Genomic DNA, 21,814 nt, shown 5'->3' with positions numbered 1-21,814 from the left:
GCAGAGGCAGGAAACAGCTGGTATATTTTAATTTGGTTTATTGAATTGATTACAGGAAACCTTAGAAATTGCTACAGAAAGGCAAGCTAATAAAGAAGCAAAGCAGTAGTTTTCCACTAAAAGACACTGCAGCAGAACACAAGCTTCCTGGGTGAGAATCTGTGGCCTTATTTTAAAAAATAAATATAACATCTAAAGGTACAAAAACATCAATAAAGACAGTACCCTTTAAAAAACAAGCTTACTGTAAGCTCAAGGAAATCATTCTAAGGCATTGGTTGTATTGCTTTTTATAAGCTGTTTTCTTGGCAGTGGCTTTTGTAATATTGCTGGAAAACCAAACTTTAAACTGTCTTCTTTTATGTGTGTTATATTTTGCTAGTAAACAAGTTTTTATTGTCAAACATGAGAAAATCGCCTTGAATGAGAGTCGTAGTTTGAGGCTATATGTAGTGCAAATCCTAAAGGAAAGCCTGTGTATCTGTTGAAGCTCTGTTTGTACTGGTTGATTTCACTGGTTTCAAGGCACAACAGTAGCATTTGAGACAAAGTGAAAGAAAACAGTGATTCGTTAAAAAAGAAGAAAAGGGCACATGGGTAGCTAAAAAAAAAAATCTTGCTGCATGGTGACAGGCCAAGGCAGAGAGGTGGGGAATAAGGGAGTGCTCAGATGCTCAGTTCAGCCATAGCACGCTCCAGAGGGTCAGTGGTCCAGTAGTCGTAGTCCCAGCCCAGGAACCAGCCAGTGAAAGTGGGCGGCTCGAAACTCTGCTTGATTTTGACGATGGGCGTCCTCGGGTCTCTCTTGGCCGGATCTGTCTCGATGTAACGGACCGCTGAGGAAGACGAGTTTGAATTAGTACAAGGATTAAAAGGGTCGCAGAAAATGCTTTGTGCTTTGACTCTTGGTGACACTGCTGCTCTAGTTATGGAGCACTTTGCTGTTAATGTATGTATCAGTAATTATGATGTCTTTTAAATAAATACATTCTGTTTTTTGATTAAGTTTTAATTTTTTGATCTAATGATTGATGTTGTGTTAGTTAATTTGCGATTGTCCCAGCGGTATTTCTTGTCTCCTATTCCACATGGCATTGTTCTTTCTCCTCATATTTGCTCACCAGATGCCATAGCTTCAGTCTTCTCCTCTTCTTGGGCCTCATTTCCAATCCAGACAAACACCTAAAAATAAATAAATAAGTAAATAAATAAAGGTTTATTGTTGAGTTTGCTCTTTTTGTGGGCACTGATTCTCCTCTGAATGCAAATAGTACAGCAAAGGCAGTCAGCTTGTTTTTTACCTGCTCCCAGGTGTCCAAGATCATGACATCATCAGTGGCAAGGTCATCTTGGGTGATCTCACCTGGTACCTCCTCAATCTGAGAAGGAGAAGACAGATTTAACGGGGCTTTATTTTCATGTACACGTAAAGACAAATAAATAAAGACAGTGCACTGTTTTCAGCAGGTACTTTGAAATATTCTTGACATCCTGCACATGCTTATGCAATACCAAGACTTGAAAACTCGTGTCAGAACAGGACAAAACAAATTCAGCAGGAGAGGAAAACGTACTATAAAGTTTCCAGTCTTATTGGAGCAAGCAAAGAGACGGGGTGGATGAGCATCCATCTTGTCCTTGAGTCTAGTGGAGGTACGATACTCGGTCTTTCCACCCAGAGCCTCCCAGAACTGATCTGTAAAACGACAGAAACACTTCAAGCTATCACAACCATCAGAATTTGTAAGAGGGCAAAACAATAGTTTGACAGTTGGGTAAATCTGTTCCTTTTTTGTTGGTATAAAGCCAGATCAGGTTTTTAGTTTAGCATAAAACCTGGAAGTAAGCCTGGTTCTGTCTAATGGGGAAGAAAACAAAATGCTTGGTTTACATTATCAGGTTATCACTATTTTTAACTGAGGTCACTGCTAGAAGTATCTGTTAGTAGACAGATGTTCCAGTGATTTCACTGTCATCACACTGAAGCCGGACTAATTCCTCTATTTGCACTGAGAGGTAGCGGGATAAGCAAAACGCACCCACTATAATAAAGTCGTTACAGCAGCTGCCTACATGTATCCAAGAGAAAAGATACATTATATTTATGCTTCAGTTTGATGAAAGACCCTTTCCGTTTTCCCTTTTGGTTTGTACAAAATCCTGAGAAAAATATGTGTCATTCTACTGCTAAATTCTTGTCTGTATGTTTATTAAGAACTGCAAAGGGCCAGACTGACTTAGATTCATTAAATGAAGGGCCACACACTTGACAACAGAAACAAGACACACATTCTGATGAAATATATAACAACCCATGAATTGAACTAGGGGGCATAACAAATGTAAAAGAAGCTTGATTTCTTGCTGCATAAACCTTCCGTTAGAAAATGTTGTCAGTTTGGCATAAAATTAGCCTAAAGTAATATTTCTACACTAAAACAACTGTCAACTCCACATCTGTATTGGGATTCTGCATAACTTGATTTTGACGAGTGGTTATGTCAGTTACTGTTGCCTTCCTATCAGCTCAAATCAGCCTGGTTATTCTCTTCTGACAACAGCGAGGCATTTGAGAACTGCTCCTCAATGGAATTTTTTTCCCCCTATTCTCTATTTGTTGACTGTAGAGATGTGCATGTGGGAAAATGTGCATGTGTTCTGAAAATTTCAGATCAGCCAGTCTGGCACTTAAATCCCATTTCTCCCCAATCCTGGCGCTCGCTTCAAATTCCAACACGTCATCTTGACCATGCTTTCATGCCTTTATGCACTGAGTTGCTGTCGGGTGATTGGTTGATTAAATATCTGCATTAACAACCAGTTGAATAGGTGTACCTAATAAAGTGTCTGGTGAGTGCACTTGCAGTGTTTCCCCACACATAGACTTTACTTGGGCAACCTTATTTTGCTATTTATTCATTTTATTTTGCCCATGTGGAAACTAGTGGTTTTCGTGAAGTGAGCAGTGGTTTAAAGGAAAGATAAGAGCACTGAAAATGTCAGTGCTGTTGCATCACCTGCCATAGAGAAAAAAAATATATAATACCTGTAAACATATATAAAGAATGAAACAAACCAGGAGCTAAAAGCTTAATGGACCTGCTGAGGTGTTTGCAATATTGTGTAGTTTTTGTTACAATTATTGTTGCCCTTCCAGCTATACAGCTATTTAATCAATTTTTAATATACAAAATTATTGTTAGAGCACCTTTAAGGGTAAAATAAAGCAAAATAAAACAAAGTGTAAATGTAAATTTGCAACCAGCGTCTGTGAAACAGCAGATACCTGCACAGTACAGCATCAATTTTGAATAGAAAATCTTTTCCACCATCAGAAATAAAATGGTGAATTTCTCGTTTGTCTTTTGCGAGGCCCCAGCCGAGGCCAGTCCTCAAAAGTAGGGTGTTTATGAAAAATTGAATCTGTTATGTTGTAGCCTGAGGTGTTTTTATATGTGAAACTGTTAGCAGGGAGTTTCTTCTTCTTGAGCTTGGAAAGCAAATAACAAGACTTCTGACAACATCAGAAGGGGTGATGCAATCAAGTCTGCTTTGTTTCAATATGGATGAACATAAGCGCTTAGCCAAAATACAAAAAGGGAGCTATTTAGCCTCGCATTAAAGCGCTATTTTAACAGCCAGACCACACGTTGTAGCTGACACAGACACAGCTCTGAGTTTGTTAACAGCTGTTGGGTTTCAGCTTGACTTAAATGCAGCAAAAAAATAAAATAAAGGAGAGAAAATGATAGTGGAGGTAGCTGTGTTTATCCTGTTTCCTCACCGCTCTCTCCTCCCTCGGACAGCTCTGAGACAGACACACCCAGGATGTCACACAGCTGCTGAGCTCCCTGCTTCTCTGTGTCGCTGGCACCCACTCCCACCCACAGGAAGGAGCCGCCGGGGGTCACCAGAATAAAAGCATCATTGGAGTTTAGGTTGGATGCCTGTGCGTCAAGCTGCATAGAAACAGAGATATTGCAAGTTATCATGAGGAGCTGTTGTACGGTGACCTTTTTAAGTGTTGGTGGTTTTTCATTTTTACCAATATTCATGCTAGCATAATGCTTTATTTGACATTTTATGCCCTCTAACAACAACTCGAGAGGATATTTTAAAGGAAAGGACATCGGTGTTTTCCATTCTTACTATGCAATTTTTTTTCCTTTTCCTCTTAAATACCCTTAAACCGTTTACTGAATACTTAAAAAAAACTTCAAGTATCATGTGCTTCTGCTTTCCTTTAAAACCTCTAATTGTTAGTTCATTGTTAATGGACAGCGCTTAACACATTTATTAGACTAGAACACAAATAATTCAGAAATCTGTTAGAAACTGCTTTGCAAAAGAGAGAAGAAAAAAATAAAATAATCGAGGAATGATTAAATTCAGGTAATGAATGAGACGTTTCCTCTTACCTCTACAGCTCGTGTGTGTCCTGCAGAGTTGGCGCGCACCTGGAAGAGTCGAGTCTCAGCTGGAGCGGACTGACCTCCTTCTCTGGACGTTCCTCCCTTGTACACAATCATGGGCTTTCCTCCAAACAGACTCATCAAATGGGCCGGCTCTTTCCCCTGCACCACCCTCACCTGATACACAAATACCGACATTAAATCTCTGCATCTAATGAAGTTGTTGTCACAGTAATTCATATCGAAAAATGCCTCGTGCATTTTGATGTTACAAGTGGTGCTACCAAATCACTGCAGACACATCCTCCCTAATTGTGTCCTGTGAAATATGCATCAACAAGGTGTGGAAAAAAAGTCTGCAGCAGTTCCTACTACTGACGCAAGATGGCAGCACAGAGCCAAATCATGCCATACCCTGAGGTGAGAGTGAGATCTGTGATATTAGTAACCATGGTGAAGACAATAAGGTATGTCCAAAACAGTCTGCAGTTTTTTGTAATAACTAGTCATAGCTGTGAGCTGTTGCAGTCAGTGGTTCCCCTAATTCAGTAAGCACTGTACATTACACTAATCCTGAGCTTGCTGGGGCAAACAGAGCAGAGATAAATATTTACTGATGAGTTTACAGGGAGAAACTATTTGTATTACGTGACGTTTAACAGAGAAAGACAACATGCCTTTTTATGTTCTGCGGTTCCATCAAATATGTGACATTTGATGCTTTTGGCTTCAAATGGAAGGGGAATATGACTATAAATAAATGGAAGGGGGCAACTTCTCTTAGTGAAAAAAGCCTCTAAAATCTATGAGAAACCAGCACTGCTCCTCACTTTGGATCCACTGGGACTTTGCTATGACCTGAGTAGAAACTTTCCTGACAAGGTTTTGGACAACGTAACATAACATGATGTTCATTTTGTAAATTAATGTAGCATATGCATCTTGTGATTGACAAGTCCCTACCATGTGAGCGATTTCTCAAATGAGACACAGGTGAAAGAAAAGCTCAAACTCTGGCTTCAAGTCAGAACCTGACCAACAGGTGACATCACGCTTGCTATGCCCTTCCTTAAGTACAGCCTGCGATTCAGTTTAGTTTGACAGATGAGCAAATGCAAAAAGTTTTTGCTAATTGCAAGATGAGGAATCAGGAACATGAGGACAAAAAAATGGGACTGCTGCTGATTCCTACACACAAATTCAAACACAGAGTCATGCCACAACTCACGGACAATAAGAAGGCCGTACATGCACACACGAGGAGTGAGCAGTGAATGACCGAAGACTCGTATGAGTTCAGAGCCACTCATGAATATTTAGGCCTCACAGACAGGCTAAGCATCATAATGTTGGTGTGACATCAGTTCAGGACAAAGGACAAAAGTAGTGTGGCTTATTTATACTACCGAGCTGGCGACAGGGAAGGAGGGAGCCTCCCATGAAACTCCACAGTGGAATGTCCTGTTTGTGTTTCAACAAGTCGTTTTCATTTTAAATTCACTTTAGCTCATTATTACAGTCACTAAACCTGAAAGGACTTCCCAAAAATGAATAAAACAATACCCTCCAGTAATTATAAAGAACGGGAGAATCGAGAGAATATGTCCTTTTGGTTCTATTTCGTCTGTGGCTCTGGACATGAAACACATGAGTCCCTTAGTGAAGATGAGGAGCAGGGAAGGAATGAAGGGAAAATACCTGAGTGGTTATAGGAGCACCAACAACCTGAGGAGATAGAAAAGGCCAGAAACCAAGCAAGTGAGGAAATGAGCAGCAGCACGGAAACCATGAGGAAGAGGGAACACAGTGAAAGGATGTAAAAGTCAGACAGGACGTCCTAAGGAAGCCAGATGTGAGCAGAGACATTGATGACAGGGAAGATCAAATAATATATAAGCATATGGAAAAAAAAAAAAACGAAGCACACTAAAGGAAAAATATCTTGTACCTGCACAGGACCGCCGCCGAGTTCTTCATCCAGCTGTGCGCCGAGGATTGCAGAAGCCCCGATTTCATCCTGACTGGAGTCCGCTCCCTGCCTGCGAAACAAGATGAGTTTATCAGCTCAGCATTCAAACATAACAAGAGGAACTGACTTGGATAAGGCATATGCTTATAGCCCAACCAATAAGATTTATGACTGTGATTAATCTAATATATATTAACTTTGTGTCTCTCGCTGAACTTTCTGAACTTTACACCTTCTCAATCTTTCCTCTGCGTACTTTTCACAGTGAAACAAAAGTGTAAAACTGAACTATGATTGGTTTATTTCCAGTGACTATTACATGAAATTCAGTGCTACCAAAAGAAAATACATCCCCCTTTTTATAGTATTGAATGAGTGATACTTAAATTTGTGGCAACAAGTTTAAGCTCCAGTGACTGAACTAGCTCTGAGGGGGGGGGATACGATGAGTGCATAATAAAAACTTCATAATGTATAAATTTCTATGTGAAATCCCTTTGTGCTTTACAAACGTAATGTACCTACAAATTTATTTCTGACTCCTCAGCCTCAATGTTTACTTATGAATCAGTAAATCTGATCAGACCCTGATAATTTTCTAAAAAAATAACAATCCAGCTCCACGCCGGCTGCTTATATTTTAGTGCTATAGTCTGATGACACCTAACTTTATGATACAGACTCTAATTATGGTTCCACAGTCTTGACAAATTTATGTCTCACCACATGTAGATGACGTGTCCCTGGCGCCCTCCATGAGAGTAGTTGTAAAGGATGATGTAGCTGTCTCCTCCATAGAACTGTCCATAAGTGGATGGATCCACTGGGACTTTGTCAGATCCCTCAATACGCCAGATCTAACAGGGAAAAAAAGAACGTGGAAAAAATAAAATAAAAAAACACATTTAGTAGGCTGTAGATTTCAAGGTGCACCTGCTCCCCCTACTGGAATGGAAAGTAATGACACACACAGACAGCACTGAAAGCAAATCTGAGACATAATCACAAGTTGAATGACAAACCCCCACCTGTTTCTCTCCGCTGCCGTCGTCCACCATGCCATGCTGGGCGGCCATGGCGGAGGATTCATGTAGCGTGGCGGCATCGAAAGGCACCTTCTCAATCTTTGCGATGCTGTTAGCGATGTAGGCCACGCCCAGGCCCACGGTCTGATCTTTATCGCGCCAGTCTTTGAAGAACTGCTTGAAGAGCGGCGTCTCGCCCATCTCAGGCAGGATCTGGACCTGCGTGTGTTTGGGGTAACCCATCTTCTTGATGAATTCGTCTGCTGCCTTCATCGCTGCTTTCCGCTCATCCATGTTGGCGTCTTTGCCTGAAGAGAAAAGACATTAAATACTGGAGAACTAAATGGAGAAATGTTACTGAAAATCAAAAAAGGAGGCCAGAAATTATTTCTAAACCTGGGTGAGAAAGGTCATTTGGTGCATTGACTTCCGCACTACTATAAATATTACAAAAGAGTTCTGAAAGTTGAAAAGAGTTGGTAACGAGAAGGTAAATAGTTTAACTTTTGTGAAATGCATGTATTTGCACTTTTGCTAAGAACGACATGAGACAGCTCTGGTGTCTGCAAGAGTGGAAAAAAGCAGCTCAGCCAAGAGCCATTTCTTGAGTCCGCTGCACCACCCTGCACTGACCTTTCCAGAGAAAGATCTTTCCATCAGAGCCATGGTCCAGGATAAAGCAGTCACCAGACTCCAGGGTGCTCTGAGCGAAAGGGTTCTCTGCTGCCACGAGAGTAATCGACATGGCTCCGGTAGCGTTGGACACCTGCAGGGGAGGATGGGAAGGAGGATGAAGGAGCTGCCAAGCAGGGAAAAGTACCGCTTTCCAGGAGATTGAAAGGCTGCTGTAGACGCTGCTTCCTCTTGGGCTTTTAAGCCAGGCAAATATGAGCAAGGGTTTTATAAAAGATACGTCTCTTAATTGATGTCAGCTGGCAATTTTACTCTATGAATCTTAGAAATATGACGCTCATTACTTTATATTTTTAGAGATTTTAACTGATGAATGATCACAAAAAAGGGGCTGTAGTAGGAAACATTTTGTGGGGTTATTTTAGAAAAATAGTTTAATATTTTTCTAAAATAACCCCCAAAATGTTTCTTACTCTCTAACACATTATAGCTTTACCTTAATTATTATCTAAATGTATATTCTTGAGAGGAAGTTTTTATTTTTGGACTATATCAATTTACACTCACTAGTCACTTTATTAGGTACACTTTCCTATTACTGGTTTGGACGTTTTTTTCCTCTCAGAAATGCCTTAATTCTTTTTAGCACAGTTTCAGCAAGATACTGGAAACATTCTTCAGAGATTTATTGGCAGATAGATTGGCATGACAGCGTCACATGATGGTGACTGTGGAGGTACAGTGAGGCCTGCCCAAGAAACCACTTTGAGATGATTTGAGCTTTCTGACATGGGATGTTACCCTACTTGAAGCAGTCATCAGTTGATGTGTACACTAGTAATAAAGAATTGTCAGCAATATATCTCAGGTATACTGTGGCTTTGTGGTGTGATCTTCTGCTGCTCTAGCCCATCTGCTTCAAGATTTGACATACTGTATTTTCAGAGATGCTCTTTTGCATACTTTGGTTGTGCTTATTTGAGTAACTGTTGCCTTTCTCTCAGCGCAAACATTATCCCTTATTCAAACCACTCTCTGTAAACTATAGAGATGGTTGAGTGGGAAAATCGCCTCAGATCAGCAATTTCTGAAATACTCGGACAAACCCGCCATATTTAAAGTTTAAAGTCACTTAAATCTTTTTTTCTTTCTCATTCTGATGCTTCAGCAGGTCATCTTAATCATGTCTACGTGCCTAAATGCATTCAGCTGCTCTCAGGATTGCCTGATTACTTGTGTTAATAAGCAGTTGAATAGGTGTACCTAATAAAGTGTGAGTGTATATATGTGCAAAATAAACAAAACATTTATTACATCTTTTTAATCTACTTTACTTTTTAGTACTTTGGGTGCATCGTTCTGGAACTAAACTAAAACGTTTGGGGTCACTTGTAAATTGTTGTTGTTGACAATCAATGATTAATATATTAATTCATCATAAATAACTTCATTATTTTTTTATAATGATGTTTCTGTATTGGTGTTTAGAGGCCCATTTCTAGCAACCAACATTTTTTATGTTGAAGACGCCACATAATCAGCCTTTGCACAAACTCACAGGAACAAAAACTTTCCTTGCTCATGTGCCAGGCACGTTTTTAAGTGAGTGAACGCCATGTTTGTTTCTGTGTTGTTGTTTTTTTCTTAACACATCCATGCTCTGACCTTGTAGAGTTTAGCCCTCATCCTGTTTGAAGCATCAACTTTGATGTCATCCGAGTCTCCAGCTGGCAGATCTGGTTTGGGACCTAACACCTGAGGACAGAGGCAGAGATTTTAATAAAAAAGCGACGCCTGAAGACCTAAATTTGATCTCATAATGCACTGATCGCACCTCTATGATCTTCTCTCTCTCCACGCCCTCATCGCAGACATAAACTCGAGACCTCCCGCTGCGCTCATTATCACGGATCCCCTTGGCAACCTGAGTAGCCTTCAGCTTCTCAAAGCGGTTGCTCTGGGAGCCACACCACTGGTAAATCTCCTGTGGGGTGAAAGGAAGGACAGTGGATTGAATGAAGAAGAGCTTTTACAAGTCATTTTTTAAGATAAGATCTATGTATAAGATTTACATCTCCCAGGTCCAGGATGAAACAGTCTCCCGTGTTGAAGCTGTCCCAGCTGACCGGCACCTCCGTTGCCCTGACCACGCGGCGTCCTTTAATCTGGAGCACTCGCTGCACCGACACCTCATTGGTGACAACGTGCTTGAAACCAGACGCCACACCTCCTTTCTGCAACATGAGCGTCGCATTTAAAAGTGAAATAAAATAAATAAATGAAAGTAAAGTCACTCCAACTGTAAGTAAGTGAAATATGAAAAAATAAAATGTTATTTTGAGCCTTGTTCTCTCCTCAAATTTACTGCCCTCTTGACACATCTGTTGCAAAAATGTACTTGCACATAGAAACTGTATAGAAAAATCCTCATATATCAATATTTCACTTACACAGCTTGAACCCTTATCAAAATGATCAAATTTTGTATTTTTGCATCTTACAGTATACTATGGAGCCAACTAGGGGGACCCCAAGAGCGATTTGTTTCTATGCGTGTGAAACATCTAAATTTACAGCAGCTGTTTCATGTAACAGTGAACGAATAAAGGAACTGAGATTCTGTTTCAAAACGTGATAAATATAAAGTATTTCTTTACATGAGTTTTAAAAGCATCAAAAAACATAAAGGAAACACACACCTCTAATCATGTCTCATATTCCTCTTAGGTAAATTCAAATGTTTCTGCTAGTTCAACAGTGACATCTTACCATGTATTTGATTCCAGATTTGAAGTAGCCCAGAAAGGTTTTGGACTCGTGTCCCTGCACCTCACGGTACTGGATGGGTTTCCCCCCGAGGAAATCGTCCATTTGGACCGTAAAGATGGCTGCTGAGCCGCTCTCATCCTGGGTGCAGAAATCACCTGTGCGAGAGAAACCAAAGAAGGGATCCATCTTAAATCCGGCCCTCACATTTCTGCTGAAAAATAACCCGGTTAGCCATATTTTGTGTCTGACCAGTTCTCCCAGTGAGGACTGAAGTGAGTTAAGAGATCAATATGTAAGAGCAGCAGCGGGTCAGAGCCCAGCCACACATATTAATACATGTAACATTGTTCTATTTATGGGCACACAGTGTAGTCCATCAGCATGTGGGTGGATTACATCACATCCTGTTTATTGGTAAACTCTTTTTGCCAAGATCAATCAAGCTTACGAAAACAAAATAAAATTAATAATCTGACTCAGCAGTGTAAATAATGCTTTACCTAGTAATACCCATTTCCCATTATAAGTACCAACACAAACAACACAAATACAAACAGTAACAACTAACTGGGATTTGAAATTGGAAATGAATGTTTTGTCCTCATATTTGGTAATTAAGATGATTATCTTACCAGAACATCAATGTTGGTTTGGACACATCCAATACACAGTTATAACTTTCGTCCTGTCTCCCTCATGTGCAATGTGCACATGAGGGAGACAGGGCAATTTTCCCCATTTTCCCTACTTAACAAAGCATTTTATTCTATTTGTACAGTATTTTATTCTATTTTTATAGTAATTATTCTCGGCATCCTAAATGATAGTGCCAAATAGTAAATGGTTATACCAAACTCCTGTAAAAATACAAGACTTTGCACAGCAAATTCTTTGTGAATACTGGTAAAGGTGTGTTTTTTACAATATGATCAGTGATTGATTTTTCTTGCTGTAGATGGAGATGTGGAGCTTTGTCGTAAAATCATAAAATCTCTATGAATATTATGTATTGTAGGAGCTAATTGTGTTATAAAGTGAAACCTGTAATCTATACAGCAGATCCTTCTTTCGTTATGTAAATGTTATAGTAACTAGTGGCAGATAACAGCTGAAACATCTAGCTGCCAGTACTGTACTGTACTGTAATTTAACAGGCAAATTTCTCATAGCATGCAGTCAGGCTACGTTTTAGTTCTCGCTTCCAGGTATTTCAGTTTCCAGGACTTTATTTTCCTGTGCACCTGTGCACCAGGTCTTCACGTGGTATTCAAAACCAATTATCTGCAGGGCGGCTCCACCTGTCACATTCTTCTTTGGCTGACCTGCCTCTCACCTTATTTCCTCTTCCTACTTCAGCTTTCAACTCTGGCCAAGATTGCCTGGTCGCCTGTGCTCACCTTCTACTCACTAACATTGGGCTGACCTCCTCTCCAAAAACCATGTATAATTTTAAATATGCAATAAAGTAAAATTCTTTTCATAATAATCCTGTTTATGAATTGTTATTGAGCTCAAACTCATGTTCACTAATACCTTAGCTTAAAAGGTCATCTTTTACAAGAATCAGCTTTTTTAGGGATCTCCATACTTCACTTGCCACTGAGAATATCTTAAATTTAGTTGCATATTAGTCTGGCCAAAGTCCTTATTAGGTTGCATGAAAAAAACATCTACTATTAAACACCAATCCTCATTCGTTTCACAATCTGATAGAAATGATATAGTACTCTTTATTATCTGATAAAAGTGTTTGCCCATGAGCCATGTGGTTTTCTGTTGCTTTATGGCACATGACTCACTGTCCTGACTAGTTTCAGCCTCTCCACCTCTCCTCTCCAACAACGGGCAAAATTATTTTCCAGGGCCTTCATCCTCGTACTGTTCCTCATCTGCTTTGCAAGTCAAACAAGATCACACTGGAAAACTGAGATCATCTTTATTTTTTGCCACATCACAATGGAAACAAATACAAAAAGGCATTTCTCCCATGTGCTACTAGGGGTTTTGTGCTCAGTCTCAGTGTGACCTGTAATTATTCGCTGTTTACTTTCACATTTGAATACAATTGCACATTTGCACTGTATGGTATCCCCTCCAGTTAAAATGGTCACTCTGAGTAATAACCCAGAGATCATTTCCCTTTCACAGCACTCACCCAACCAGAAGTGGAGGTCGTACTGCAGGCTCCCGGAGCGCTGTTTGATAGTATTGAGGATGAGGTAAGCATCTCCGGTGTAAAATCCCCCGTGCAGGTTCTCAGGGACAGGCACTAGGTCAAAGTTCTCCACCCTCCACACCTGGAGGCCTGGCTGCTGTCCAGCTTGCTCAAATTCTGGGTGGTGCGCTGCCATCCTGCATGCAAGGAAGTCACAGACCTTAAATTAAGGGCTGTTGCTACTGCACAGGCCTAAAAGAAATACAGGTCAATGAGCTAAACAATAAACTTAGTTGGTCAAAAGGCTACTGCACCAATAAAACTTGCAGAGGTTGTAATAACTTTAAAAAGTGAGGCAGACACTGCCCACATGAGAGCTATAAAAGCCACTCCCCTTAAAGCTCAGTGGTTGCCATGAATATAAAGATAAAGTTTTGTTCTAGTTAAGTATTAATACAGAGCAGAGTGATTCATCCACTGTGCTCGGGGTATTTCCTCTAGAGAGCAGCGTGAGGAAGCCATGGCAGTTATGACTCATAGTTATCATCATAAACTGTTAGTGATGGTGGCAAAAGAAACACTTCTGTGTTTCTGTATAACTGTCTATTTGTATATACTGCAACCAGGGGTTTAAAAAGCCTTTAAGTGTGTCTTTAGATAACTACATAGTGGACAAATCTGCTCAGAGACATCTGTCCAATCATAAACACACACACAGACACACACATAGACCCATTCATTCAGATCTGACATAATGCCACCCACAAACAGTTTCAAGTAGGTGCCTGTGCTACACTAGATTACCGCCTACTGCCTTCTGGAACGTGTGAGCGGATGTCTCAGATCCTAAAATGAGAGCGGGGCATCCTGTTTAAAAAAAAATGTGGGTAAAATTTGAACAGTTTTTCACTTTTTGCAGCTGTTTTGTTGTTTGGGTAAAAATTTCTAATGCCAACAACACAATTCATACCACGAGGCAATAATTAAAAAAATGATGCTACAAATTCTGCAGTAAAGATCAGCAGCCCACACAGTCACAACATCCTGTACCAGCTGCTTGTTACGACAGTAAACACTACAGAGATAACATTTTTTGTGCAGTGGAGTGGAGTAGTGCTCTAATCCAAACTACAATATCAAGTTTAGATGTTATAAAACTGTATAAACTAGAGTTCATGCAGTTCAAAACGAACACAGAACCTAGTTTTCCACAGGAATGCTGCTCATGTACTGCCTTTCAATTTGCATGCACACTGAAGCAAGAATCGGCCATTCTTCTAGGCAGGCGTCTGCCCACAAACATGGCAGGAATCTGCTATTGACCCGGGAAGAGGAAAGTGGCTCCAAATTCATGCAACCAGGCCAACAAATGTGGGGCTTCTTTCCCCCCATCTGTGCTCTCTTCTTATGTCAGACTCAGTGCACATTACTTTGTAGCTAAGGAATGGTTTGAGATGGAAAAGCAGGCGGATAATTTCACAGTGAAACACATGCAGTCAAAACAGAAGCTTCCTGGAGTCATACGAGGTCAGGCACCATCTGACCTTCCATGACTACACACAGGTTTGGCTGGACGGGAAAGATCTGAAGCCATGAGGCGATGCCATCACGGCATTATACACGGTCCTTGTAGATTTCCCCTTTAGCCACATAAGAAGAATTAACTAACAATACCAATGTTGAATAGCCAGTTTCTGAAAGCCTCAACACACATAAGGGTTCTGAAGAATTAGTGGCTTGGGTCATCATATATATACTGTAGACTAAAGTTCTCATATGTTTTATTTGATAAAAAACAGTGTAGAGAGTTTTCATAACAATTTCACAACAAAAGTGACCAAGAAACAATTTCTAATTTGGATTTTATCTGTCTTGGATCACCACATGGGCTAACCTCAGTCTTTCCACTTAAGCTGTCAAACGCGAGCCAGCCAAATTTCCTACTGAATTCCTATTTAGGTCTATTGCTGTGGTCTGGAATGTCAAACTGACACAGTTCAGCCTTTACATAACAAAACTTTTGAGTTTAATAGTTTCTGCAATGCTGTTGTTCAGGCTATATCGTGAGACTGTATATCATCAGTACCTTTTGAATGCGTTCTTGCTTTATTTCCATAAATATCACAGGAAAAGCTAAAGGTTTGCAACTTTTTTGGAGAGCTAGATGAGAGGTTCAGACAGCTACCACTTCCATGTAGCATGTTGAATCCTGGCCTAGCATGAATATCTAAAGCAATGGAAGGAGCTAGCTTAGCTCTGACGAAATTAAAAATGCAGGGCGTTGTAACTTCCTGATGACTTATTCCCACACTGAGGTTTTCCAGTACCCCCAGAGGCTGTAACACCCCCTCTAAAACCTCAAATTTTTCTTTTAACACTTTCCCAGTGTTTCATAAACTTACTATAGCACAGAGCCAAGCTTGTCTCTTTTCTTTATGCTAAGCAGCTAATCATCACCTTGTTGCCAGGTCATCTAAAGGTTGAAAAAGAAGAAAATAAGTGATATTTCCCTCCAAAAAAAGGTTTGGTTATTTCTTAGAGCTATTTTTATTATATCAGTGAGCCCAGATAGCATCCCCAAAACACATCTGATGATTCATATTTTGCAATTATATATTTTTAAAAGTCATCTAAGTGAAGAAGCAACCACATCCTCCCAAGATGGCTACTTCCTGAATATCCTGGCAACTAGCAAAACACTGTGGTGAAGATACAATAACACTGTGCAGCTGGTAATAAATCAGGTGCAATGCTACAGCATTTCTTTAATGAAACCAACATACCCAGAAATCTGCAAACAGCTTCACTTTAATTTGAAATCAAGCAGTAAAGGGAATAATTTTACCCCAAGCTGGCCATTACACAATCATTTAATATTCTTGTGTAGAGGGTGCAAGTTTCATGAGAAATTACCTCTAAATCACATTCTCAAAAACATACCTGAAAACAAAGCTAGGTTTCCTTAACAACTGAAGGGTTTTCATTTAGTAGCTGCTGAGTAAGCTAACTTCCCTCTTAAACATACCACTCGTGGAAAAGACAGTATCACTTCTGTGCAGCTTCATATTCTGAAGATGATCATCTCTGTGGCACTAAATAAACATGACTGGCTGTGACTGTGATCTTCTCCTCTGATGGAGAAAAATGTTCTGTCTTGTCTCCTGCACATCAGAGCTGTTTCATCCTAGAGTTAGGTACAGTCTCTGACTTAATAAAGCAAACATCAGAGGGGATACACTCAGCATCTGAGCAACCTTTGAAGAATCAAAGCCAGTAATGGGGGAAAAAAAGAAGACGAAAACTTACACGTAGAAAAGGTTAGAGAATGAAGTTTAAGGCACAATAAGACTCTTACAAATACAAAAATGTTTTTGCTTGTATGAGGGGCAGCAGCTGACTAAAACAACCATTCACTATTCAGGGTTGCTTCACACTGGATAAAGTGACTCAAGGAACGGTGGTTTGTTGACTCAACACAGCCTAAATAGAACTGGTCACATGACCTGTGGTCAGTCACAGGCATGCTGAAGAAGGGAGGCATCTGCTACTAGCCGCACACTGGCATTCAGTCAGTTTGTACCCCCTCATCTGTGGACCCACCCACCACCCATTCGCCTCCTAACAAACAGGGAATGAGAGCTCATTCCAGCTCCAGTTATCTGATCCCCTCCCCCATTCCTCACCAACCTCTCTTTTGTGTCTGCCTTCGCTTGAGGCCTGAGTGAAAACTCGAAACTTGTGCAGGTCACAGCATTGGATTCATATGACAAGAAATAAACTGTTACATAAGCCCTTGTGATTTGTCTGCTGGTGTCCATTCTCCAAAAACAAACTCAAAATAGTGTTATCTGGAAAATCTTGATTTTCTGGGGCCAAGGCAGCATATCATTCCTGAGTTTCTCCCAAATAAAACAATATTCCTCCTTCAGGAATGGTGTGTGTGTGTGGGGGGGGGGGTTCTGGTGACTCATTTCCTCCATGCATGCCACTTTCAGCCTCTTCAAAGCTGCTGAGCTGCCATGTAGCTTGCTCAGGACACATCAGATAATACTCTGTACAGACTCTGTAATAGCCACTCTGCTTCCCTCCCATCTGTTGACACTGTGTAAGACAAAGAGAATCAAAATGGCTGTTTATGACTTTGTAAATAACCTCACTGATTTATGGATGGCTGTCAAAGGATATGAGAAACTTATTTCAGGAACAATCAATATGTGAGTAGCCATAGCTGAAACTCTGTAACCACTTCTTTTCTCATGTAATGTGCAGAAAGTTTTAAAGATGGGATTTCACTCTGTATGTGGCATATGAAGTGAGTTCTCCAGTGAGTAATTAAGTAACAAGTAATGTTACTTATGTGTTACACACTACTTTCTTTTTGAATTATGGCCCCAAACAATGGCAATTTTAGACTTTTAAACAGGAAAATCCCTGATATTGTGTAGTCAATTTCACAGTAACAAAAGAAAACTACAGTAAAATGTTTGCTTTATGTATCAGTTGTAGAGAAGTCATTATGATTGGGATTGCAGTGCTGCCTCGGGAACTTGGCAGTTTGCAGTCATTCGTTCATCTATGTACTTAAAGTACCCAAAGATAACGTGAGGCAGAAAGCTGAAGTTAAAAAGCAAGCTGACCGTTAGATTAATGATCCTACAAACATAATTACATCCACCATGAAATCATTCAAAGCTAATAATTGGAGAGTTAGAGGAAGAACTACGAGAACCTTGCACGTTTAAAAAAATCAGAAGCCAATGTGAGCTACACACAAGACTTACAAGAAGTCAATGCTGCTTAATGGGACAAGACTAGCTTCTGGGGCTTGGGGTGTATTCACATATATACAATGATGATCATGTACTTTGTTTTTCACAAGTCTAATTTAAATGGCATTAAAAAAATATTTTATAAAAATACATATATCTAAACTTGTGGTTGAAGGCAGTCTAGATATCCCTAGTCCAGTTTGATTCATTTGACAGTCAAATCATAAAATAGAATTTTGTGGTGACTGAATGCCAAACATCCATCCATAGCCACCATAGCAATGCTTTACAACACTGACACACAATCTCAACTTTGTAAAGATTGGGACAATAGTCAATACTAGACTGCATGACCACAAGAGGCAGCTGGTAAGGAAATGGATATTTAAAAACATGAGACATGCTCTCATTTTTCATGCAGGGTCAGTCTGCCAGGTTGTCTTAACTTAGCAGCTTACAGCTCTCTCAGCCTTTTCTGACATAAGAGGTTGTCTTTTTCTATTGGTTTTGAGCCTCAACAAAGCAGACTGAGTGCTAAATTATAATATTAAAACTGCTATAGAAATTATTTTACTTTAATCCTACTGAAAGGGGCAGGCCGGAATGTGTAATTTCTATCAAATCTCACAGGACCTTTATTTTACACAGGTAAAATATCCACTCCTGCTTATCTTAACAGTGTTATTAATTGTTAATTGAGTTCATGTTTGCAATGAGTTATAAGTATCACACACTTTCAGGAGTTGGGACACTCTTACTTTGACGGGAGCTGCAGATTTAGCATACAAAGGTGCTCTGCTATGACAAAGACACACGGTACTCTCGTTAAAGATTATGTTAAAAGTTTGATATACAATATATAATTTCTAGTGCTGTCAGCTTTAATCTTGTTAAATTACGTTAACGCCATAACCACATTAACGCGGCAAATCTCTGTTAGCGAGTTAACGCAGTTCGCTCCGTGCGAGGGCTGCATGGCGTCAACGCGGTTAGCTCGTTAACGCGTTAGCCCCGTGCAGCCCCTGGGGCGATCTGCATTAACGCGGTTATGGCATCAACGTCATTTTAACGAGATTAACGCTGACAGCACTAATAATTTCACAATGAAATGATTTCTGAGTACAAATAAAATGTTTATGATCTATTGTACAAAATAAGACTGTACAAAGATTAACATTAGCCTGTTTTATCCATTCCAAAACCAGTTTTCATGTGTGTTTGGGAGCAATTGTCCTGATGAAACATCCAACTGTGTCCACATTACAATTGTCTAGCTGTTGATTTGAGGTGAAGTTGAAGAATTTAGAGATAATCTTCTTTCTTCATTATTCCCTCCATTTCCTGCAATGTACCAACACTACTGACAGCAAAACAGCCCCACTGGTGATGCTACCACCACCATGCTTGACAATTGGTACCGTGTTCTTGCAAGTTTCAATGGAGCTTGAAGCCGTCGATTTTGGAGCAGGGGCTTCTTTCTTGGTTGGCCCCTGGTCAGTCCATGGCGATGTAAAACTCGTCTCACAGTGGACAGTGATGCTGGTGTACCAGCAGTTTCCAGTTCATGGCAGGCTTGAACCTGCCATGAACTGGTGGGTCCTGAGTTATTCATGAACATCTGAACTAATTTCCTTTCATCTGACGGCGACAGTTTGGGTCTTCTTCCAGACCTCGGCAAAGTGGTGACACATCCGAGTAACTTTTACTTACGTACAATTGTTTGAACAGATGATCTTGGAATTTGTAGTTCTTTAGAAATAGCTCCAAAAGACTTTCCCAACTTGTGTAAATCTACAATGCTCTGTTTTAGATCTTCACTGAGTTCCTTGGACTTTCCCATTGTTCTGAGTATTGGTCAATCCAGCCAGAATTTTGCCAGAAGCTTGTTGATGGCTACCAAATACATCTGGTCAAGGTGCAACTTACTAAGGGATATTTAGCCAAATATTAGTGAGTGTACATATATATTTGAACCAGTATATATACTTTTGACTCTGTGTGCAGTAAAGAAAATCCAAAATAAATTCAAACTTGTGCACCCAATTCTTGCTTTTGAATGTTATTAAAGATGTATGTTGTACAATCATTCCACCCTGGAAAAAGAACAGTTCAAAGACGTCACTAATAGCCCAATATTACCATGACATTCATGCCCGTGATAAGTGTATGTAAACTTCTGACCACAACTTGGCATGCACCCATTCTTGTTGTTACCCATATGAGCTCTAAAGAAAACATGCACACTGTTGTTTAAGGCGTATAAATTTGAAGTAGGGTTTAGTTCAGACACCACTTAATCTCTGAAGTGAGGAGCTGACTCAGTTCTTTCTAACTTTTGCACACATCATACAGTCTGATGCACTCAGTATATGCTCGCTACAACTGTCACGAAGAGGATGTTGTGACAGATCTGCTCATAACTGTTTGGTTATTTCTGTGGCAACCACAACCACAGTAATTAGTGTTTAGAACAGAATGGTACACTCAGTTTAGTCCATGGGTGACACATAACCCATTTTAATCTAAGACCAGTAAAACTTTTTGTATAATACTGCATTTGTGTGTAGTGATGTTAGCTACACCACGAATAACGGTGCACTTTATTAATAAAACTCAAATTGTTAATTGGTTTCTGTAATTTTCATGCTTTGCAACAACCAACCTTTGGTCATATGTTTGACACCCCAGCTTTAGGATACATAGCTGCTAGGTAGAATCTCACAGTTTCTACCACAGATCCTGAAAAACAGAATGTTTCTATAGTAACATGTTGTTTGGGTTTTTGCATCACATCATGAAAGTCACTCTGAATACAGTCAGACAGAGTGTGACGTCAGTCTTTATCCACACTGCGTTTTCAGGGATCATTCGGGGTTTCCGTCGACTTGTCCTTAAATGGCAACACTGCCTTGCATTATAGCTAATTAAAAGCTAAGTTTAGCACTTTTTCTATTTATTAGATAAGAAGAATATTGGTTAAAGTACAACAAAAACCGTAATTTCACCACGTAGTTTAGTCTCTCTCTGTTAAACCTATAATCCAAACAGAACGGGCGTTAAATAACGCACCAAATTACCGTCCTGCAATCTGTGCGTCAGGCTACATATTTTCTTCGAATAACGTGGGTTAATAACACGAGCCTTACCTGAACGCGGAGGTTGTGATCTGGGGCTATAACGGACGGACGGGTGTGGACCTGAGCTGCAGCAGGAGCACAGAGTCGGTAGTTCAGCAGAGCGCAAAGCCGCTTTTTATGGTTCTGGCCCGGGACGCACTATATGACACACCCTCTCCGCCTGTCTGCTGCACCGCCTGCTGCATATCTGTCTGTCTGTCTATGTATAATGTAGCTGGGACAAGATGCACAGAATAACCGGTACAAGTAATAGCTGCTTACATATTTAGGGGTTCAGGACTGGCTTGGCTATTTTAATTATTTTTATTTTTATTTTATTTTTTAAGAAAGAAAAAACAACAACAACAGCTTACAAAGGTGTTTTTGTTTGGTTGATTGGTTTTGTGTGCGTGTATGTGAGACAGTTTGTTTTTATTTCATTTTTATTCTTATTTATATTTTGCGACGGGTATTATGAATCTCTGCCACAACTGTAACTTCCGGCCACGACTCAGTCTTCGTTCAGGAGAGGGCTTCTTAAACAACACTGCCCCTGTCTGGTACTACTATACTACCATACTATTACCTATCCTACTAATAAAAGCTCATCAATGGCCCTCTTGTGGCCTAAAAAGCAAAGAGCAGGCTAGTTTTTAGTCACCTAACTGGCAAAAAGTGTCACATTTGATACGTATGTTTTTGAGACTTCTACATCATCAGTGTGGTTATTTTTTCAGGAAAAAAAAAGAATAAAATGCACAGATTTCGTCAATAAACTGCAAATAACTAACAAACTAACTAAATGAATAGATAAATAAATAAAATGCTGGATGTAGCAAAAAAATATTACAAATTAAAATTCAAATGTGAAAATTTATATTTGATTTCTTTTGTTTTTGATTTGTCAGAAGTTCAAGAAGTGCTCCAGTTAAAAAAACAAACAAATGAACAAAAACAAAGTATTTA

The 21,814-nt window shown here is 39.9% G+C and overlaps 1 protein-coding gene across 4 annotated transcripts; it reads right to left on the bottom strand.

The window, feature by feature from the left end:
* Nucleotides 1-21: 21 nt before the first annotated feature.
* Nucleotides 22-21,035, bottom strand: gsna (gelsolin a). Of its 4 annotated transcripts, XM_005470404.4 has the most exons (18): nt 20,879-21,015; nt 20,395-20,471; nt 12,964-13,160; nt 10,809-10,963; nt 10,112-10,273; nt 9,874-10,023; nt 9,705-9,794; nt 8,040-8,172; nt 7,410-7,714; nt 7,105-7,238; nt 6,361-6,451; nt 6,111-6,137; nt 4,419-4,589; nt 3,785-3,959; nt 1,575-1,696; nt 1,302-1,379; nt 1,122-1,182; nt 22-836 (listed from the first exon to the last, which is right to left on the bottom strand). In XM_005470404.4, the coding sequence occupies exons 3-18, from the start codon at nt 13,157-13,159 to the stop codon at nt 667-669; spliced, it is 2,220 nt and encodes a 739-aa protein (XP_005470461.1). In that variant the 5' UTR covers nt 13,160; nt 20,395-20,471; nt 20,879-21,015; the 3' UTR covers nt 22-666. The 4 variants fall into 4 exon arrangements, with proteins under 4 accessions (XP_005470461.1, XP_005470460.1, XP_025764900.1 ...); XM_005470403.4 differs by lacking the exon at nt 20,395-20,471 and having other exon boundaries at nt 20,879-21,035; XM_025909115.1 differs by lacking the exon at nt 20,395-20,471 and having other exon boundaries at nt 12,964-13,215; nt 20,879-21,020.
* Nucleotides 21,036-21,814: the final 779 nt, after the last annotated feature.

This window comes from Oreochromis niloticus, linkage group LG7, assembly GCF_001858045.2.
Source record: "Oreochromis niloticus isolate F11D_XX linkage group LG7, O_niloticus_UMD_NMBU, whole genome shotgun sequence".
Lineage (NCBI taxonomy): Eukaryota > Metazoa > Chordata > Actinopteri > Cichliformes > Cichlidae > Oreochromis > Oreochromis niloticus.
Note: the sequence above shows the minus strand (reverse complement) of the source record. Positions and strands in the feature narration are given on the sequence as shown.